This window comes from Hemiscyllium ocellatum, chromosome 22 (assembly GCF_020745735.1).
Source record: "Hemiscyllium ocellatum isolate sHemOce1 chromosome 22, sHemOce1.pat.X.cur, whole genome shotgun sequence".
Classification (NCBI taxonomy): domain Eukaryota; kingdom Metazoa; phylum Chordata; class Chondrichthyes; order Orectolobiformes; family Hemiscylliidae; genus Hemiscyllium; species Hemiscyllium ocellatum.
In genome coordinates, this window is record NC_083422.1 from 42,913,367 (window position 1) to 42,935,388 (window position 22,022).

A 22,022-nucleotide genomic window follows, 5' to 3' on the forward strand; every position below is an offset into this window, starting at 1 on the left:
CTTTCACAGAATAAGTAATGAAAAGCAGAATAGCAGAGCACACGAACTAAAAATACAATGCTGCATCTTTAAGACACCAGTATGGATGATATGTAAATATTCTGTGGGTTAAGGAAACATTTGTCATTCACAACAGAGAGCATAACTTGGGTTGGATACCCAACCTAAGACAAAAGCATGCTTCCTTCAACGTTCCACTCAATGGATGTTGGCATGAGATTAAAATTTAGTCAGTATAGAAACAGCTTGGTACTGCAAAACAGAATGCGACGTGCAGAAGAAACAGTCTTGTTCAACAGTAACATCTGTTCACTTTTATTTTGTATCTACTGCAAAAAGTATTGCACTGTAGCAAAGTTTGACATTTCTTGATGAGAAGCATTTATAAGTCTACTTTATCCTTTTCTAGCTTTCATTTCATTTCAATATACATTGCACAAATATACGGAATAGAATAGCAGTGCACACACCTTTAGTCTTCTACAAACTTTCAAAACAGAAGTTTATATCATAAACAGTAAATTGATACTTAAAGATGAGATCCAATGAGTATTAAGATGCTTTGAAAACAATGAGGAATAAAAGTACAATCAAATATTTTCTTTTATAATGTACAAACATCAAAATTCTATCTGATCTTTCCCCATAGAACAAAATTAGCATTCCAAAATTTTAAATCTTCATTCTTACAATTTTCTACTTTTAATTGGAGACAGGTGAAATGGACCTCCATTCCACATATTTTGTTCTACTTAAATAGTCAAGTTAGTCACTAGCTTTGATTCAAAATAATTTGTAATATCTATTTTTCACCACAATGAATTATAACAAATTAAAATAATTTCCTTTAAGTTTAGAAAAGAATAAGGATACAGTAAATGGAAATCTATTTGTTTTAATTAATTTCTCCATAATTCACCAAGAAAAAATTTTTACAGTTGATCCTTTAACGACATATCTTTATCGAGTTATCTTTGGAAAAAAGATGAGTTGCATAGGAAAGTACAATTTAAACAATTCCTTTCTATATGCTTGGTAATAAGCTGTGCATGAATAAATTGCCATAATCTTTCAATATCCTAATTTCCTCAAGATAAATTGGGCTTAGTTAGCTGATGCAAACTGTTAATTATATTCTTCTATATCCATTTCATCTTTTGAGATCAGAATGCTTACCATTTTGATCTGTTAAATTGATTGCTCTCATCCCCAATAGATCCAGATAAATCTAATTTAGTTCTATGCATATACTGGTGATGAAGTTGTAAACAAATGATTTCAATTGCTGTAAACAGTTTTCTGCAAGATTTAGCATTCAGACTTTTTCAAAAAAATGGTTTTACGGACTTCCAATTTAATACTTTGATTTGTATAGCTTTCTTTTTACAATACAAAAAGACAAATTATAAACAATTGCTGGAGTGTGTTAAGTATAGAATGCTTCGGAATGAAATGTATTCTTACGAAGTATGAAAATAAATCTTCCATTGTTGAATTTGGGACTTCACTGATGTTTAGCAGCATCCCTTGGGTAAAATTCTGCCAGTGTACTTTGAGTAATACGTTTCAACATCTCCTTGGGGAATATTCGGAGCAATTGCCAGCCAATATCCAAAGTTTCAAATACAGTCCTGTTTTCATATGGACCTATGCAAAACAAAACAAAATTTTCTCCCTTTACCTGGGCTATGGTTTACATTTCTCAAGAAACTTTAAATTCTAGTTTTAAGTGGGAAATCATTATGCATTTAAAATATTACTATTCAAAACCACATATATTCGCAAGGCATAAGGACTTGATGGGACACATCCTAGGTTAGAATGAAGTAACTGCAATGTCCAATGGGACTAAAATTGTCCAGTTTTCCCAAGACTCTAGGATTTTGCTGGCAGACCGAAGAATTGCAAGCATAACAGCCATGTTCAAAAGAGTTGCAAAGATAAGCCCAGAAACTACAAAACAGTCAGTTTAATCTTGGTGATATTCTCAGACTCAAGTTTATACCATAGTTCCTCAGAGATTGGTAATGGAACCCTTGTCCTTCCTGTAATTTTAATGAACTAGACCTTGGACGACAGTACCTAATTTCAAAATTTTCAGGTGATAAATGTGGAAACAGTGAACTGCAGGTAGCAATTTCAAAAGGCTATGTTGGTGGAATGAATGGATAAGTAACAAATTAACCTTAATGCAGAGAAATGTAAAATATTTCATTTTGGTAGTTAGAATGAAAGGAAACAAGAGAAAATGAAAAACAAAATTTAAAACTTAGGCAAAAAGCAGTAACACCTAGGTGTACATGTCCATAAATCACTGAAGATAACACCGTTGAGTGAGAGATTAATAAAGCACACAGCATCCTAGTCTTTATTAATAAGGCATTGAGCATAAAAGCAAGATTATCTTTAACTAGTATAAAGCACCGGCTTTGCCTCAATTGGAGTATCATGTCTGGTTCTGGACACCATACTTTAGAAAGACATAAGGAGATTAAATGAGAGTAGTCCCAAAGATGAGGAACTTCAGTTATATCAATAGATTGAAGAAGTTGGACCGTTTTTCCTTAGGAAAAAGGTTGAGAAAAGATTTGATAGAAGTATTAAATATGCTGTGTCCATACCCCTCAAGATGTTAAGAAAATAATTTCCATTTGCGCAATGATTAAGAAAGGAATTGGAGGGAATTAGCAAAATGAGCAATGTGACATGAAAAACCTTTTCAAGCAACAGATCGTCAGGATGTGAAATGATCTACTCCAGCGTGTGGTGGACAAAGGTTCAGTCCAGATATTAAAGGAGAGAATTAGACTGTTATCTGGAAGGGAAGAACATGCAAAAGGAGGTGGTGGGGAGTGGCACTAGTCAAAACATGAACTAGTGCAGACACGACAAGCTAAATAGCTTGTGTTATAACAATTGAGAAATGCAGGTTTGCCAAATTTTAGATTTTTGAAATGTACTTTTATAAAACATTTTAGATTAGATTAGATTACTTACAGTGTGGAAACAGGCCCTTCGGCCCAACAAGTCCACACCGACCCGCCGAAGCACAACCCACCCATACCCGTACATATACCCCTTACCTAACACTACGGGCAATTTAGCATGGCCAATTCACCTGACCCACACATCTTTGGACTGTGGGAGGAAACCAGAGCACCCGGAGGAAACCCACGCAGACACGGGGAGAACGTGCGAACTCCACACAGTCATAATAAAACATTCCAAAGTCTTTCACAGGAGGATTACAAATCAAAAAAAGAGTCACACAGGTAGTTATTAGGTCAGATCAACAATTTTGTCAAAGGCAGATCTTAAGGAGAGTTTTAAAAGTAGTTGAGGCACCAAGTTGGAGAAATGAGAAAGAAAATCTTCACATGGTACTACAAGCATGGCTAGCAAAAGAGGAGTAATTAAAATTATGAATGCCCAAGGAGGCCAGAATTAGAGTAGCATAGATATTGGAGGGTTGTGGGGCTGAAGCAGTATGGAGGAACAAACCTTTGAAAGGTTATGAAAACAAGGCTGAGCATTTTAATGTCAAGATAATGCTTAATTGGAAGCCAAAGGTTAATGAGCACAGGACTGATGAATGTAAAAAGGAACTTGATATGAGTTAAGACATTGAGCAAGTGTCTTTGGAATAAGCTCAAAGTGTACAATGCAATGGAATGGTCAAATCAAGAGGAATAAAAGGTGTGGATGAGTATTTCAACAGCAGATGAGTCATGACATTAGCAAAGTCAAAGGAGGTTAGAAGTAGAACTTAGTAGCCTCACTAAGTCCAGAAATGCCAACTGGGGTCAAATGTAAACTGATTGTTTACATCTCAAACTGCTGGCAGGAAGAGGGTCTGAGGTTGTAACTTGGGAACAGAGTTTGGAGCAGGGATCAAAAACAATAGCTTCAGTTTTCCCATTATTTAATTTGAAGAATTAATCTACTTATCCAGCTTTGTAGCTTACACAAGCAGTCTAACAATTTAGCAACAAGAGTCTCGAGGGAGGCAGCGCTGACTGCTGTCAGCTTCTGTGCATTTGTTGGATGTTGCTGCAAAGGACAGTACATGGATTAGAACTAGGAGGGGGCAATGGACAGGTTCTTGGGGATATAACGGGCAACAGTGAAGGAGCGGAAGAAATCATTGGAAGTGATACTCCAGATATGATTAGATAGATAAGAATGGAACCAGGTTACAGCAGTCCCAACAGATGAATGACAGTGGAGGCACTGCAGTAGGTCAAGAGTATTAAAGGCTGCAAACAAGTGAACGTGGGAAAAAAAGCATGCCTTTGTCAGTCAAATAGGAAACCATCTGAGAGTTTGCCAAGACTTGTTTTGGTACTGTGACAGTGCAAAAACCCAACTGGAAAAATTCAAACATGGAGCTCCAGGAAAAATGCATGAAGATTTGACAGGTGACAGCATGTTTAAGGATTTGACAGGAAAGTAAGGTTGTAAATGTGGCAGAAGTTTCCAAGAATTTATAAGTAAAAGGGGTGAACTTTTAACAATATTGGCTAATATGAGGAGTAAGGAGGGAAGCTGATGGCCAGGTCAGTGGGAATAGGATTGAAGAGCAAAAGACAGGTGTCATGATCATGGTGAGCTCAGAGCAGGGATCAAAAGTTGAAGGGAAGCTATAAATTGCAAGTTCAAGGCTTGGGAGGGGATGGTGTACTGTGGGTTACGTATGGGTGAAATAAGCATACCTTGTGCAATGAAATTTCTCTCAAATTTTTGCAGAAATTCCAAATATAACAGATCATCAGGTGTGAGAGCTTCCTCACCAACCACAGCTTTCATGGCTTGGACATCTTTGCCAATGGCGTAGCAAGCATACTGTGGAGACAGAACATTTCACAACTTATTCACTAACTTTTAAACTGACATTGTTGGTTAAGACATAGAATAAAGCAAGTTATTAGAAAATTCAAACCTAGATACACATCATTTATTGTTGTTTAAGCTTCACTATCAAGGCAAGGTGGCACAGTGGTTAGCACTGCTGCCTCACAGCACCAGAGACCCGGGTTCAATTCCCGACTCAGGCGACTGACTGTGTGGAGTTTGCACGTTCTCCCCGTGTCTGCGTGGGTTTCCTCCGGGTGCTCCGGTTTCCTCCTACAGTCCAAAGATGTGCGGGTCAGGTGAATTGGCCATGCTAAATTGCCCGTAGTGTTAGTTAAGGGGTAAATGTAGGGGTATGGGTGGGTTGCGCTTCGGCGGGTCGGTGTGGACTTGTTGGGCCGAAGGGCCTGTTTCCACACTAAGTAATCTAATCAAAGCACTACATATCTACAATAATGAGAAGGCCAACGTAAACAGTTTCTTGCTCTCAATATCCTGAGGAATTAGTTACATTTAATTTTAAAATGGTACCACCTCAGGCCTTCAAATCGGCTTTATCCTCTATTCACTCTCCATTAAAAAGGATCAGTCATAATTGAGTTATAATGTAGTCCCTCATTCACCAGGAATTAGGCGAAGACTAGTGTTATAATTCTTTGCTTTGTAAGTCTACACTAGCACACAGAAGTTGATTTCAGACTCAATTCTCAGAAATGAAACATAGTTACCTATTTTCAGCAAACCTTTCAATGAATCATTGTAAAATAAAATCAGCACAAAACGTCTTTAACTGCATCAAGTACTGTAGAACCGCGCAATTCAAATTTAATTCTGCCAATTGAGAATCTCAAAGTAACAAGATAAAGTTATTTTCAGTTATGATACATCTCAATTTTAACTTTGATTCAGACATTTATTTTAAAGTGTAATAACCGTACCAGCTGATTAGAGACTTCAGGATGATCTTTCCGTGTCATACCTTCCCCTATGGCTGACTTCATTAATCGTGATAGAGATGGTAAAACATTAATAGGTGGATAAATCTGTAACAGCAATTGAAAGATTGTAAGTGCATTTCTTCTCACTCAAATTTTATATGACTTCTACATTAGTGGCATTTATATCTCCAGTTGCAGTATTTTCAAAGGGGACAAATTTTGTGGGACAGTAAAATAGCAAGTAGTCAAATCAAAAGAGGGCAGCTAACAAATGAATGTCAAATAGAGCTTTAAAACAGCTGAAGAGGGCCCTATGCAACCCAGTTTTACCTATGAACACCCCAAGTCAAATACAATTGAAAGCAATGATGCAGTGAATGAGAAAAATGTCTTCACTTTTCAGTTTTTTCACATCTTACAATAGCCTAACCTTGAACAGTAAAAGGCATTGAAAAACATTGGGAGTTCACTGGAAAACAGTTTTCTAGTTTTTGCTTCAGACAACGCATTACAGTAGTCATGTCATCAATACAGTCAAATATCTTTTGTCTGTCTGTGCACTGTAGTGCAAAATTCTGGACCTCTCGTTCCAGCCTTCACATCTTCAGCTAGGGTAGGAAGGTGAAAGGGTAAGCATTCACATATCAAGGGTTGTTGACCTCCTCGGTTGAAGAGCATACTGCATCTCTGACTGCCTCAGCCATTTGTTCCACTGTAGTGGAATCGTCATCCAGCTTAGCACAGGTTTCCCTGGTTGCCACCACTGAAAGTTCCATGCCTGCCTTGTCCAGCTATGCAAAAAAAGCAGCTTGAAAAGCTGCTGCTCTTCATTCAGTATCTTATGTCACTGTGGCCTATTTGAACGCTGCATGACAGAAACATGTGACTTGTCACCATCTTTCATATCTTCTTCATCACAGATGACTTCCAGAACGTGAGGTTGTGCATTGGCCGCTGACTAGAAAGATCAGTTGTCAGTAATTAGTGTTTATGTTCCTAATAACATCACCGGCCAATGGATTGGGAGTGAAGAGTCAGAGTCAGATGTACAGCATGGAAACAGACCCTTCGGTCCAACCCGTCCATGCCGACCAGATATCCCAACCCAATCTAGTCCCACCTGCCAGCATCTGGCCCATATCCCTCCAAACCCTTCCTATTCATTTACCCATCCAAATGCCTCTTAAATGTTGCAATTGTACCAGCCTCCAGCACTTCCTCTGACAGCTCAATCCATACACATACCACCCTCTGCGTGAAAAAGTTGCTCCTTGGGAAAGATATGAAAGAGACCCCTCTCACCCTAAACCTGTGCCCTCTAGTTCTGGACTCCCCGACTCCAGGGAAAAGACTCTATTTATCCTACCCATGCCCCTCAATTTTGTAAACCTTTATAAGGTCACCCCTCAGCCTCTGACACTCCAGGGTAAACAGACCAAAGAGGAAAGAACATCAGCTTGATGCTCAAGGCCAGCAATGTCAAGGTACAAAGGACATTTGGTTTGTAACAATGATAATCTTTTCCTTTTGCATATACATTGTCCACTTTTCTAATGGACCCCTCAAAAACACCAAACGGTTTTGTTACCTTTGTAACATGTAGCTAGTGGCTTAACATTCCAAGTATCATCATTTTTTGGAAAACTGAGGTACAGAGAGATCTGGGTGTTCAGGTTCATTGTAGCCTTGTTTAAGGTGGGTAGCAGGGATAATCCAGGTAATTACAGACCTGTGAGCCCGATGTCAGTGGTAGGAAAGCTACTGGAGAGGGTACTAAGGGATAGGATATATACTCATTTGGAAGAAAATGGGTTTAGGTGATAGGCAGCATGGCTTAGTGCAGGGAAGGTCATGTCTTACAAATCTAAGAATTCGTTAATGGATGAGAGAAGGGATGTAGATGTCATATGCATGGACTTCAAGGTGTTTGATTAGGTTCTCTGTGGCAGACTGATGAAAGGTGGTAAAGTTGCATGGGGTCCAGGGTGTTCTAGCTGGATCGATAAAGAAATGGTTGGGCAACAAGACACAGTAGTAATGGAAGGGAGCTTCTCAAAATGGAGACCGATGACCAGTGGTGTCTGACAGGGATCCGTGCTGGGACCACTGTTGTTTGTGATATACATAAATGATTTGGAGGAAGGCGTAGGATGCCTCATTAGCAAGTCTGTGATGACACTAAGATAGGTGGAATAGCAGATAGTGAAGGGGACTGAAAGAGAATACAGCAGAATATAGATAGATTGGAGAGTTGGACAGAGAAATGGCAGATGGAGTTCAATCCTGATAAATGAGAGGTGATGCATTGTAGAACATGCAATTCCAGACCAAACTATACAGTAATGGAAGAGTCCTGGGGGAAAATTGATGTACAGAGATCTGGGTGTTCAGGTCCATTGTTCCCTGAAGAAGGCAACTCAGATCAGCAGAGTGGTCAAGGAGGCATACGGCATGCTGTCCTTTATCAGACGGGGTATTGAGTACAAGAGTTGGCATGATGTGTGACAATTGCAGAAGACATTGGTTTGGCTACATTTGGAATATTACGTATGGTTCTGGTTGCCAAAAGGATGTGGATGCTTTGGAGAGGGTCCAGAAGAGGTTCACTAGGATGTTGTCTGTCATGGAGGGTGCTAGCTACGAGGAGGTTGAGTAGATTGGGATTATTTTCATTGGCGGTTGAGGGGGGACCTGATTGAGGCCTACAAAAATCATGAGAGGTGTAGGTAGGGTGGATAGCAAGAAGCATTTTGAATTGGTCCAGCCATGTATTGCAGGTGAACTTCTCATGCACTAGTCTTTTTGTCAGAGCTACTCCCATTTTGTTTAGGTGTGAGAGAGAGAGATAAGAATGTTCTTTGCTTGGCCTGCTTTGATCATGTCAGCAGAGCTTCTTTGGCAGAGACTGCAAGCATGTCTGGAGACAATGCTGGAGACAATGTGCACTTGTCAAACTGTTCCAACATACTTGCCTTATACTTGAGAATGGTTCGCAAAATTTGACAGCTGAATCTCTGGTTCCCTCGTGATGTCCATTTAATGGCTTTGCACCAATTTTACATTTGCTGCAATTTTATTGTCCTTATCTTTTTGTAAAAAAAAAGCTTTATGACTATTCACCTATAAACCATACCAGCATCTCAAACTCTTCATCCAAACCACTAATACACACTTTTCTTCAGAATCAGTGCATAGAAACAGACCCTTCAGTCCAACCAGTCCATGCCAAACAATTCCAAACTAAACTAGTCCCACATCTCTCCAAATCTTTCCTATTCATGTATTTATCCAAAAGTCTTTTAAACATTGTATTTATACCTGCAGCCACCACTCTCTCAGGAAGTTCATTTCAGTGTAAAAACATTGCCTCATCTTTTCTTAAAAATCTCTTACCTTAAGTGAGCCCCCTAGTCTTGAAGTCCCCCATCCTAGGGAAAAGAAAGCTACCATTATCTGTATCTATGACTCATTATTTTAGAAACTTCTAGCAGATTGTCTATCAACCTTCTACACTCCAGTGAAAAATCTTCTCCTTCTCCACTTTCCCCTTAAATGCATTAATGTTATTTGCCTCACCCATCTACTGGGGTAGCAAGTTCCAATTTCTAAGAACTCTCCAACAACTCCCCCCCCGCCCCATGTTCTATATTAAAGGTTTGAGAGTGAACAAGTTCTAATCTCACCCACAGCCATCAAAATTCACACCATCACTTTGGGGTTTTTTTTTGAGAAAGGTGCCTCCACTTGTTCAATTTTTGAAATTAATTTAACTTGTCAGTCTGGTTTTATTGTAGGATTTGTTCAGTGCTTTCATGACCCTTTTTATTCCACCAGACCATATAAGTGGAAGAGCTCCAAATAAAGGTACAACCAAGGTTTACCCACACTTAACTTCTTTGCTCTTCAATTCTCTTCAGTATGTACGGTGTTTGCACATTCTTATAACCTGCACTTATTTTAGCAAGTACTGTATCTGTATCCTTTTATTCCTCAACATCATTTAAACACCATTCTCCTGGTGTATGTGGCCTCTTTATTCTTCCTACCAAAAAGTCTACCACCTCATGCTTGGTGGTGGTTTTGGGCTTTCCAAATTAAATTTCAGCTCTTCCTACATTTTTGAATATTCACATAAAACCAGTTGCAGTACCTTAATACTTTATGTTCAGTTAAGATAGATAGATAACTGGGAACTGAAATGAACGTGACATGATCTCTTGAAAGATTTTTGTATGTTAGGAATTAAACATTTTTAATTTACTTGTGGGACATGGGCCAGCAGTTTTATTGCCTGTCCCGAGACATCCTTTAGAGGTGGCAGTGAGCTGCCTTCTTAAACTGTTGCAGTGTATGAGCCAAAGGTAGATCCACAATGCTGATTGGACTGGAATTTCAGAATTCTGACCCAGCAATGAAGTCAAGGTGACGAGGGGCTTAGCTAGGGAATTTGCAGTTTGGATATTGTTGCACGTAGTCATGGATTGTTTCAGTACCCGAGAAGTCAAAATGTGCCGAACAATGTGCAATCATCTGCAAACATTTCACTTCTCAGCTTATGGAGGAAAGGTCATTGACGAAACAGATGAAGATGGTTGAGCAACTTTAGCTCACTATAAACCGATTTGCTCAAGACAAAATAAGCAGTTAACATTTAATTAGCTCATTATTTGTACAAACCTTTTGCAATAATTGCAATCTCAATTGTGCGTCTGAAATAATTTCTTGTATAGAGTTGCTTAAATCTATACAAAACCATGAGGCTTAAATTTATGGATCTGCTGACTAAGGCTTCTCAAACTTACTTTACTTGTACTTCCTCTTTAAAATAATGTGTATCTTTCAACTTATTTCTGTGCATCCTACCTGTCTGTTGTGTAACTGACGGTCAACGTAGACCTGCCCTTCAGTGATGTATCCAGTTAAGTCAGGAATAGGGTGAGTGATATCTGCAAAACAAAAAAAATTTTAAACAAAAACCAGGATTAATGCATACTTTCAATTAATTTGAAATAGCATGTATTTTTCACATGAAGTGGAAAGGTTCTGACTTTACCATGGCAAAGACAGCAAAATTGTCAGTATTCACCATAATTACTCTACTGAAACGAAGAACCTAATGATCTGAGCATGTGCAATTAAACATGGAAATCCATCAGTCGGTGAGTGACACTGCACTTCTGCAGAGGGCTTTGCTCAGTCAGATTTATAGCAGAGAAAAAGGTTCCTTGGTTCCATTGTGTCTGCACTGGTCAAAAACAAGCACCTAACTATTCTCAGCCCATTTTCCAGCACTTGGCCTATAGGGTTTCAAGCCTTAGCATCACAAGAACACATCTAAATGTTCTTTTCCCCTCAGTTTTACACATCTCAATCATGTCCCCTCTCAATCCCCTACGTGCTAACAGAAATAGCCCCAGCCTGTCCAATCTCTCTACATAAACTCTTCAGCCCAGGCAACAAAGTGTACATCTCCTCTGCATCCTCCATAAACTATCACGTCCCTCAATGTGAATTCCAGAACTGTATGCAATACTCTAGCTGTGACCTAACCAACCCTTTTAATACAGTTCCAGCATAACCTCCCTGCTCTTAAACTCTATGCTTTGGCTAATAAAGGCAAGTCAAAACATGACACTGGAAAAGCACAGGGTCAGGCAGCATCCAAGGAGCACGAGTATTGACGTTTCGGGCATAAGCTTTTCATTAGGAATGTGGAGGGGGATAAAGGGGGCTGAGAGATAAAAGGCTGGAGGGAAGGTGGAGGAAGGTGGCTGGGAAGGCAACAGGTGAATGCAGGTGCAGTATACAGGGGAACCTCGATTATCCAAATACCAATTATCCGAAAATCAAATTATCCGAAGGAGATCTTGAGGTCCCGATAAAAACATTACAAAGACATGCTTCCAAGTATGATCACGTCTTCTGTTTACAGTGTACAAATCATTATTTGTACAAACCTTTTGGAATAAGTGCAATCTCAATTGTGCGTCTGAAATAATTTCTTGCATAGAGTTGCTTAAATCTATACCGACTCCTGCCCTCTGTCCCCACACTTTCCCTGGAGTTCTACAGAGGGGTGTAACCTAACCCCCTGCTACCCCGCAATCATCTCCAATATTGTCCTGTGCAGGGCAAACCTGGAACCTGTCAAAAATTTGCTGTAAAAAGTTGTGTGGGGCTGTGTCTGTGTGCTATTCGGAAGGTTACCCCACAAAGCCGGAGAGAGGCTAGGGTGGGGGTGGCAGGGGAATGTGTTGTGGGTGGGGGCTCTGTGCTTTGTGCTGAGGGGATGGGGACAGTGTTGGACGAGGTTGGGGTGGGGAGCAGGATTGGACCAGGTTTTTGGGGGGGGGGGCAGGGCGCAGTGTTGCATGGAGTTGGGGGGAGGTGTTGCACTGCGTTGGGCTCAGGGGCAGGGGAGGTGTTGCACAGAGTTGGGGGTCAGGGGAAGGGATTGAGGGCAGGGGGCGGTGTACCACGAGATAGGGGGCAGGCGATTGCACACTGCGCTGCTGCTGTCTACTGAACAAAGAGCAGACTTTAAAAACTCAGACCCCAGAGGAAAGGCATTTAATCGATTTTCCGAATAATTGATTATCCGAACGAAATGTGCTCGCCCATCTCGTTTGGATAATTGAGTTTCCAATGTAATGATAAGTCAGTGAGGAACACTGAGCAGGTAGGTGGGAAGGAAGATGAACCTTGACCTGTCTATCTGATTCGTGTGTTTCCCAGTGTCTGATCATTCTTCATTTATTCCCTGGTCTTAAATTGTCCTGCCCAAGTCTATTACCTCAAACTTATCTGGATTGAATTCTACTTGCTACTGATCAGTCCATCTGACCAGCCCTTCTATATCCTTCTGTATAGAAAGGCTATCCTCCTCACAAATTTACCACCCACCAATTTTTTGTGCAAGCTTCATGATCAACCCCCCTCCACTCAAGTTTAAACCATTTATATAAACCATAAACAGTAAGGGTCCCAATGGACAATTCCAATCCAATCACCCTACATCCTTCACCCATTGCGTCCTGCCACTCAAACAGTGGCAGAGTTGTTAGCACTGCTGCCTCACAGCGCCAGAGACCCAGATTCAATTCCCACCTCATGCAACTGTCTGTGTGGAGTTTGCACATTCGCCCAGTGTTTGCGTGGGTTTCTTCCCACAGTCCAAAAGCGTGCAGGTTAGGTGAATTGACCATGCTAAATTGCCCGCAGTGTTAGGTGAAGGGATAAATGTAGAGGAATGGGTCTGGGTGGGTTGCTCTTCGGAGGGTCAGTGTGGACTTGTTGGGCTGAAGGGTCTGTTTCCACACTAAATAATGTAATCTAAAGTAAGTAATGTCATAAAATGTAATCTAAAATTTCTTTGGATCCCACCTTTGTTAGCAGTCTTCATGTAAGACCATATCATCAGTCTTGTTGGATTCCAAGGAGACTACATCAATGCATTGCCCTCACCCACACACCTGGTCACCTCTTCAAAAAATTCAATTGAGTTGGTCAGATATTACTTCCCTTTATCAAAACCATATTCACCTATCATAGATATGTATAGCATGGAAACAGACCCTTCAGTCTAACTCTTCCATGCCAACTAGAAATCCCAACCCAATCTAGTCCCACCTGTCAGCACCTGGCTCATATCCCTCCAAACACTTCCTGTTCATATACCCACCCAGATGCCTTTTAAAATGTTGCAATTGTACTGGCTTCCACCACTTCCTCTGGCAGCTCATTCCATATACGTACCACCCTCTGCGTGAAAGAGTTGCCCCGTAGGACTGTTTTAGATCTTTCCCCTCTCACCTTAAACCTATGCCCTCTGGTTCTGGACTCCTCCACCCCAGGGAAAGACTTTGTCTATTTATCCTATCCATGCCCCTCAATTTTGTAAACCTCTATAAGGTCAACCCTCAGCTTCTGACACTCCAGGGGAAAAACAACCCCAGCCTATTCAACATCTCCCTGTAGCTCAGAAACTCCACCCATGGCAACATTCCTGTAAATCTTTTCTGAACCTTTTCAAGTTTCGCAACATCCTTCCGATACAAAGGAGACCAGAACTGCACAGTTCCGACAGTTGTCTAACCAATATCCTGGACAGCTGCAACATGACCTCCCAACTCCTGTACTCAATACTCTGACCAAAAAAGGAAAGCATACCAAACACCTCCTTCACTATTCTATCTACCTGCAAGTCCCACTTTCAAGGAACAATGGACCTGCACTCAACATTATTCCCTAGGACCTTACCATTAAGTACAAGTCCTGGTAGGATTTTCTTTCCCAAAAATGCAGCACCTCGCAATAATCTAAAATTAAATTCCATTTGCCTCTTCTCAGCCCATCTTTGGACTGTATAGAGATTATGCAGGAAAAGCATAGATCAGGTAGTATCTGGGCAGCAGGAGAATCGACATTTCAGGCATATGCCCTTCATCAGGAATACGTGAGGGCTGCACATGCTGGAGAGTGGTGCTAGAAATGCACAGGTCAGGCAGCATCCCAGAAGCAGGGGAAAGTCGGCATTTTGGGTATAAGCCCTGATGAAGGGCTTTATGATTACTTTGGATCCAGTTTGCAAAAACTGTTCTTTATTATTCACACCCTCTCCAAATGCAAATTCTATCCCTCATAATTGCTTCAAATGTTCCCCACCACTGAGATCAGACTGACCAGTCTGTAATTCCCTGGTTTATCCCTTGCTCCCTAACAGTACTATACTTGCTGTTCTCCAGTCCTTCAGCACTGCTATGACTTGAAAGGAATTGAATTTTTTGCAAACTCCCCGAATTCCTCACCTCAACCTGGGATATATTTCATCTAGCCCCAGAGATTTATATACTTTTAAGCCTGCCGGACCACTAGAACCTCCTCTCTATGCTAACTTCAATCATATCATAGACTTTCTTAATTTCTATATGCATATAAACCCCCTCATTAGTAAATACTAACTCAAAAAATTCATTTAGAACCCTACCCAATTCCAAAACTATTAAGGATTTTCCTTTATTTTACCAGCCAGTATCCTTCCATGTCCCCTTTCAGTTCTCAATTTCCTTAAGTTCCACGTTCTATAATCCTCTAGGGCTTCTGCTATTGAGCACACTTGGTATCTGTCATAAGCCTCCCTCTTTCTGAATCCAATGGCATGCATAGACAATAGAGTTTGACAGCATTTGATTGTTCCCTGTTTTTTTTTAAAAATGGAAGATGCTGGTTTTGAACTCTCCACATTTCTTTCTTGAATGTATTCCACTGCTCGGACAGATTTACCTGAAGCTGCTTCTAGTCCACGATGGCCAAATCATATTTGATGTTACCAAAGTCTGCCTTACCCCAGTTCAGAACTTCAATTTTAGACCCATCCTTGCCCTTTTCCATAACACTGTTGCATTCAAGATGGTTATGATCACTGTCTGCAATATGTTCCTCTATAGTAATTCAACCACTTTCCCAGCTAGTTAACTAAAATTAAGTCCATGACCACCCCTCTCTTGTAGGGCTTTCTACGTAGTGGCTTAAAAAGCTGCCCTGGATACAAACTAAGAATGCACTCCCTCTAAACATTTCATATTGACTACCCCAGTTAATGTTGGGGATGTTGAATCCCCTATCACTATTCTTACCCTTGGCTAAAACTTACCTATTTTCTCATCTATTTCTCTTGGATTGTTAAGGCGCCCATAATATAATCAGTAATGTGACAACTCAGTTTTGCTTTTTAGCCCGCAACCCTTAAGCAAGGGGTTGTTTAAAACTTTCCCTTTATAATGAAACTAATAATTTAAAAACATTATTAAAGCATTACACCTTGTTGACTGGTGTAACTGGGCTTCTAAAAGTGTAAGAATAAAACTAACTGGCATGGAAAAACTTATTTTATATTTGTAGAATGTTAGCTTTCACTGTGATAAAAAAAGTTTATCTTAAATAATATAGTTTCAATCTTAATTTGTTTATATTGCCATGTGGAAATTTAACTGAAGAATAATCATACCGCAGACTTCAATTTGGTTGATTGCCTATCCAGTTTGCGAACATAATTGTTGCTATACATCTGGCAATCCATTTTACTTAGTGCCTCAGTTTTTCCAACTGCCACTGGGTAGTGAAGGCGATGCACAAAATAAATCTTGAAGGGCAGATGCCTTTAAGATCAGCAATGAATATTATTGCATAGTCATAACCACAAAATCCAGTCCATGATTCTCAGTTCTGTACAGACCCCAAGTAGGAGTCCTATCCAGATAAAGCCACTGCCCTGTTTTCTCATTGAGGGGCAAATATTTCTTACAAGTAAATCAAGTTATTTTTGAAAAGTTATAATAAATCTGCTTCCTTGGCCCTTTCAAGCATTGCATTCCAAATGGTAACACTGAATTAAAAATTCTCATTTATAATTTGTTTTGCAAATTATCTTAAGTCTGTTATCTCTTGCTATTGATTCCACTTAGAAAATTTCTTTTAGTGGCCCAGCTCTCCACAACTGAACAGATTTGTTCAATTACCCCATAATATTCACTGCATTAAAAAACTTAAATTTCTCCAAGTCTCACCCTGATACCATTCTAATTCTCTATGCCCTCAAAACTTTTATATTGAAGTGTCGTACAAAACACTGAATAAATATTCCTGATGAAGCTTAACTAATCCTAGCGTTGGTTAATGTAACCTCCACATTTTTGTACTTTAATATATTAACACAAAGATCCCATTTTTATTTCAAAGCAGCCATATCAACTTGCTATGGTAAGACTGTTGGAAAAAGTCAACAAATCCTGCTCTTTTATCCTGTAATCACTTTTAATACAGCAGCTCATCATTCTTTCTTCCAAATGCATCACCTCATGCTTCTTTATTAAGATTAGGGCAAAACTTTCAACATTCACTCTTCCTTTTACAGATCAAAACAAATAAGACTTTTACACACCATCATTAGGCATAGTAAGGATAGGAATCTGTGTAATGGATCCATTTCTGCCCTCCACACGTCCAGCCCGTTCATAGATAGTAGCCAGATCAGTATACATATAACCTGGGAAACCACGACGGCCAGGTACTTCTTCTCGAGCTGCTGAAACCTTAAAAGTAACAGAAATATACAATTGCTTATATACTTCGAATTTCAAACAATAGTTTACAGATAGCTACTAAGTTATTTATTTTGGATTCTATGCTGTAAGGAAGTTCAAATGGCTTATAACTATACATGCATTAACTACCCATGCAAATTTATTAGTGTGTGTGCCTTAAATACCAGGCAAGGGAGTAAGGTTCAAGCATTGCATTCCAAATGGTAACACCGAATTAAAAATTCTCATTTATAATTTGTTTTGCAAATTATCTTAAGTCTGTTACCTCTTGCTCCTGATTTCACTTCAAAAAATTCTCCTTCAGTTGCCCAACTCTCCGCAACGAGACAGGAATTTGTCAGTAATAAATTTGCCAATTCCTGTCCCATTAAAATCCACTGGAAACATTTACATGCACAACCTTGGAGTGTCTGAATCCCTAAAATCCGGTCTCTGTCCCACAGTACCAAAATGGTTCTGATCAAAGACAAACAGCATACATGACAAAACTAAACTATCCCCTTTCATCATTCTGAACCATTTGCAAGCTGGGACAGTTGATCACACTATCTTCCTATAAAGTCTCTCTATTGTTGTCCAGTTAGATGGGACTACTGTCATCTGGCTCCATTCTTATCCATCTGATCACTGCAAAAGAATCAACAGTAACAGCTCTCTTTCCAATCCTGCAGATATCTACTCCCTGTACTCTATTTTCTCATCTACAAGTTGATGACAAAACTAGGTGAGATTTTGAGTTTGCAACGAAGCTTCAAGCTGCTTTAGAGAATTTGAGCACATGGTACTGCATCTATTGTGTTGACCAATGTGGCTAAATGTGAAGACATACTCAAAGAGAAACAGCTGTTATTTGAAGGGCTCTATATATAGATGTACAAAGAGATGTGACTTCTTGTACACAAGTCATTGGAAGTAAACACACAGATGCAGCAAGCAATTTAGAAGTCAAATAGTATGTCATGGCAAGAGGATGAGTTCAGAAGTAGGGATGTCTTACTGAAGTTTAGATGTTGCACTTAAGTGCCTACTTGAGTATGGAGCACAATTTTTAGTCTCCCTACCCAAGGCCATACTTGCCAAAAAGGGAGTGCAGCAGAGATTAATTACCCATTAACATTCACTGCATGAAAAAAAACCAATTTCCCCAAGTCTCACCCTGCTACCTTTCTAATTCTATATGTCCTCAAAACTTTTATATTTATTCACTCAGCTGATTCTGGTAATGGCACGAGTGGTCCAATTAGGTCTACATGCACAAGAATTTAGAAGAATGATAGGAGACCTGACTGAAACATTAAACTTAACCATACCAGACAGATAAAATTCAGGACAATTTCTCCTCCCTGGTTGGGGATCTATAACCAAGGGTCACAGTCTCAGGATACATGGTATGCAATTTAGGACCGACATGAGGAAACTTATTTAAAATTTGACGATGATCAACTTTGCTACTACAGAATGATGAAGGCCAGATCACAGTATACTCAATATCTTAAATTATCAATTTTATTCTCGAGTGTGTAAAGAATATGGAGAGAAAGTGGGATTATGGTGTTGAGATAGAGAATCAGTCATGAGCATATTGAAAAATCAGGTTCGATTATAATTTTACACAATTAAAAGGCAACTTATTGAAGCACTAAGCAGAAGAACAAAATAAAACATATCAAGTTCATCACAAGCTACAAAATGCTTGATATAATTCCTTTATTCTGCAAAGCTTGTTACTACACCACATTAATACGTAATGACATACTCAATTCAAACGTATAAGATTTTTTAAAAGTCAAAGATTTTACCGAGCATATCGATGCAATGACTCTAGCTACTGAAGGCCAAATCTAATTAGCTGGAAAACTAGATTTTTTTCTCTTCATTAGTTTTTAAAATATGGATCCTTGCTTCAAAGTAATGGTTCAATTATTCAGAGAATGAGGGAAAAATTTACAAGTTTTACCTATGGAATAGTGTAAGTTTAATAATAATCTAAATTTAAAAACTCAATGCATGTCAAACAGATACATGTTGCAAACAGAATTTTGAAAATCTAATTTCATACTAAGAGCAAAAAATTTCCCAAAGACTGCAGAAAAGAACACTTTGCATCAAGGCCAATGCTTTTTCAAAGTTTTGCTAGTAATCAATTGCATTTAGTTTGAGCTATGCAGCAACAGATGCAACCTTACCTCCAGACAACAGCAGCACTATTCATGTTATGTCCACAGTCATTAGTAAATAAATGAAAATAGTCTACAGACATCTCCCTTTCTGAACAAAAAAAAACAGATTCTTGCATTACTCTTAACCTTGGTAATAGTGTTCTACTGAATTGGTTTCCATACCAAAATTGCTTTCAAAAGCAGCATGGACTTGTTCAACACAAGGCTAAAGAGCAAATACATCTAATAACACAATAAACTACATGCAATCTCCATTTAGATATTACCATTAAATAAGAGCTACAAACATTAAGTGAATTCTGTCTATCATTGTGTAGAGCATATGCCAAAAAACTATGAAAGGTACTTATGACATTCACGATGGAAAAGTCAGATTTTCAAGGACTGCAATATGAACTCAAATTCAAGTTAATAAATACCTTAGAGGTTTTTTTTCCCCAAAATGGAGTGGTCATGGTTTATGCTGAGACTTCGGAATTTGATGACTTACAGGAAACCTCCCAGGACAGGTAGGGAAAAAAAAAGGTGCATTTACAGATTGGCAACCCTCCCCGAAATTGTCAATTTTTGTTTCAACTGAGGCAGGTAACAGAAATATTTGGAGAGCTGTGGTGTCAATTTTAACCTAATCTTTATTTTTAACACCTACAGACTGGGTACCCTGGGCCTCAGCACTGGGAAAGCAGTGTCAGGCAATATCTAACAAGCAAGAGTGGATGTTTGGGCGGAAGCCCTTCATGCCCAAAACGTCGACTCTTCTGCCCCTTGGGTGCTGCCTAACCTCCTGAGCTTTTCCAGCACCACACTTTTTGACTCTGATCTCCAGCATCTGCAGTCCTCACTTTCTCCTCAGGAAACCAGGCAGAAAGGAAGCTTGAAGAGCAATTTAGAATGGGTAAGTTTTCAGGATAGAGAAGCAGAAGTGTTTCTTCCCACTATCTCCACCAAACCCTGCAAAAACCCAACAAATAAATCTTAAATTGCCACTTCCAAAACTGAGTGCCAACCTGCATTATGGATCCTCTAATGTGAATGCTTGCCCTTAAGATGTTGGATGGTAATTCTGAACTTGAGGCTACCATAATTGTTTAAAAAAAAACCAACAGTGACAGCTCAAAGAATTAATTGGGTTAAACAATTACAAAGCAGACAAATGCAAGGTCACAGACACTGGACAGGAACCCACAAGAGCAAATGTGCAAGTATCTCAATGCAATTGAAATACTTGCTCAAAGCATTCAACAAAATTATCAAATTCAATTAAAACTTGGAGCTTCCTTTTAGGCATAAGAAATAACTGATTTTAATGTTGTACAATTTATTCAAAACCATATTTGAAATATTAGGCAGAGAAGAAATTATTCCTTTCATTTTAGAAATTAAATTCCAAATTCAGTTTGAAGTGGGAGATGGCACAGGGCAGGGTGACACGAAGCACACGGACACACAAGATGGCCACTGAGCCAGTTGGCCACTTGACACATAAGATGGCCACCAGACCACAATATGGAAAGACACAGCAGAGCAAACAGACACTGCCTGGGGCCACCAGAATGCCAGCACAATGCACTCCAACCTGGTTGATTAGTTTAAAAGGCAGGTGAGGGAGAGAATACATGAGTAGTGTACACTGCCAGCAGCAGGAAGTCGCATCCTGGTGCGAGCATTACCTGACAAACCAGACTCTGCCCCAAAATGGAATGGCCATACATGACAGTAAGAGGAGACATTTGTGCCTGCATAGAGAAAAAAAGGAAAGCACAGGGAAGCACTGGATCCAACTAAAACCATTTAAAAGACTCCTGTGGCCATACTGATGTCATTGACCATTCCCCAGGTGCAGACAGGTACAGCAGACAAGACTGGCATCCCAGGGAGTACCAAAAAAACAAGACTGCACTTCCTGACCAAAGCAAAGACTTTGACTGATAACTTTATTTTAACTGCAAAACGTATATATCTGTATGTACTTTACTGCTTAAGTGTCACGACTGTCAGCAGCATATCAGGATTTGTAATGTGGTCTGACTATTTTAGGCAATTGTACCTCAAAACTTCAGAAGCAGTTAATACAGAGCTGGCTGAACAGACTCTACACACACCAGACACGTTACACAGTGGATTATCAATTAGTAACACAGCAAGGGGATGTTTAGACAATTATTGGTGACAATTTTATCACCCATATTATTGATGCCTCCTACAACATTACAGAAGCCAAGAAGAAGATTGGAGACCAACTAGATAATTTGACGGAGTCACAATTACAGACAGCTGGCTGAATTGGTGGATAGGTAATCTTGGGTACCCTATTTGGCACACGGGATGGTTCTCCTTATTGCACTCATACTGCTTTTATGTGGGCCTTTGATGTTTAAAGCTCTGCTGTAAGGCGCTACTGACAAGAACTGTATCAGCAGAGAGTGTCACCACAGAAGAGTCCCTAACAAAACTAGCACTCCGTGGGAGGGGAGCTCCTAAAATTGACCTACCTCTACATATAAATTGGGAGGTCTGTGGGAGATCTCTGAAGTCACCTCCTTGACCACAAAAGGAGGGGAGTAAAGTGGGAGATTGCACATGGCAGGGTGACATTAGGCACACGGACACACACGATTGCCACCAGACCACAATATGGAGAGACAGCAGAGCAAACACAGACAATGCCTGCGGCCACTGGAATGCCAGCAAAATGCACTCTCAACCCTAGCTGATTAGTTTAAGGCGGGTGGGGGAGAGAATACACGAGTAGCGTACGCTGCTGCCGAAGTGTAGGAGTCCAGCCAACACCTTTGATAGAAATGCTAACCGTTTGATATAGACTGAATACAAAGTGCTAACAGCCAGGGCTGCAGTAACAGTCCATTTCAGGAAGAGTGATTAACACCCATTACTACAGCAACGGACTTTCACTCAGACGTTGAAACTGACATCTGCACCGAAACTGACAA

At 39.8% G+C, this 22,022-nt stretch overlaps 1 protein-coding gene across 1 annotated transcript in view; it reads right to left on the reverse strand.

Annotated features, from left to right (window-relative positions):
* Window positions 1-311: 311 nt before the first annotated feature.
* The window catches only part of LOC132826308 (V-type proton ATPase subunit B, brain isoform-like), a 72,707-nt gene continuing 50,996 nt past the window's right edge, over window positions 312-22,022 (reverse strand). The window contains exons 10-14 of the mRNA XM_060842126.1: window positions 16,729-16,879; window positions 10,653-10,735; window positions 5,790-5,894; window positions 4,713-4,842; window positions 312-1,647 (exon numbers count right to left, since the gene is read on the reverse strand). Of these exons, the coding sequence (XP_060698109.1) occupies window positions 1,505-1,647; window positions 4,713-4,842; window positions 5,790-5,894; window positions 10,653-10,735; window positions 16,729-16,879 (612 nt within the window). The 3' untranslated portion in view covers window positions 312-1,504. The remainder of the gene's footprint in view (window positions 1,648-4,712; window positions 4,843-5,789; window positions 5,895-10,652; window positions 10,736-16,728; window positions 16,880-22,022) is intronic.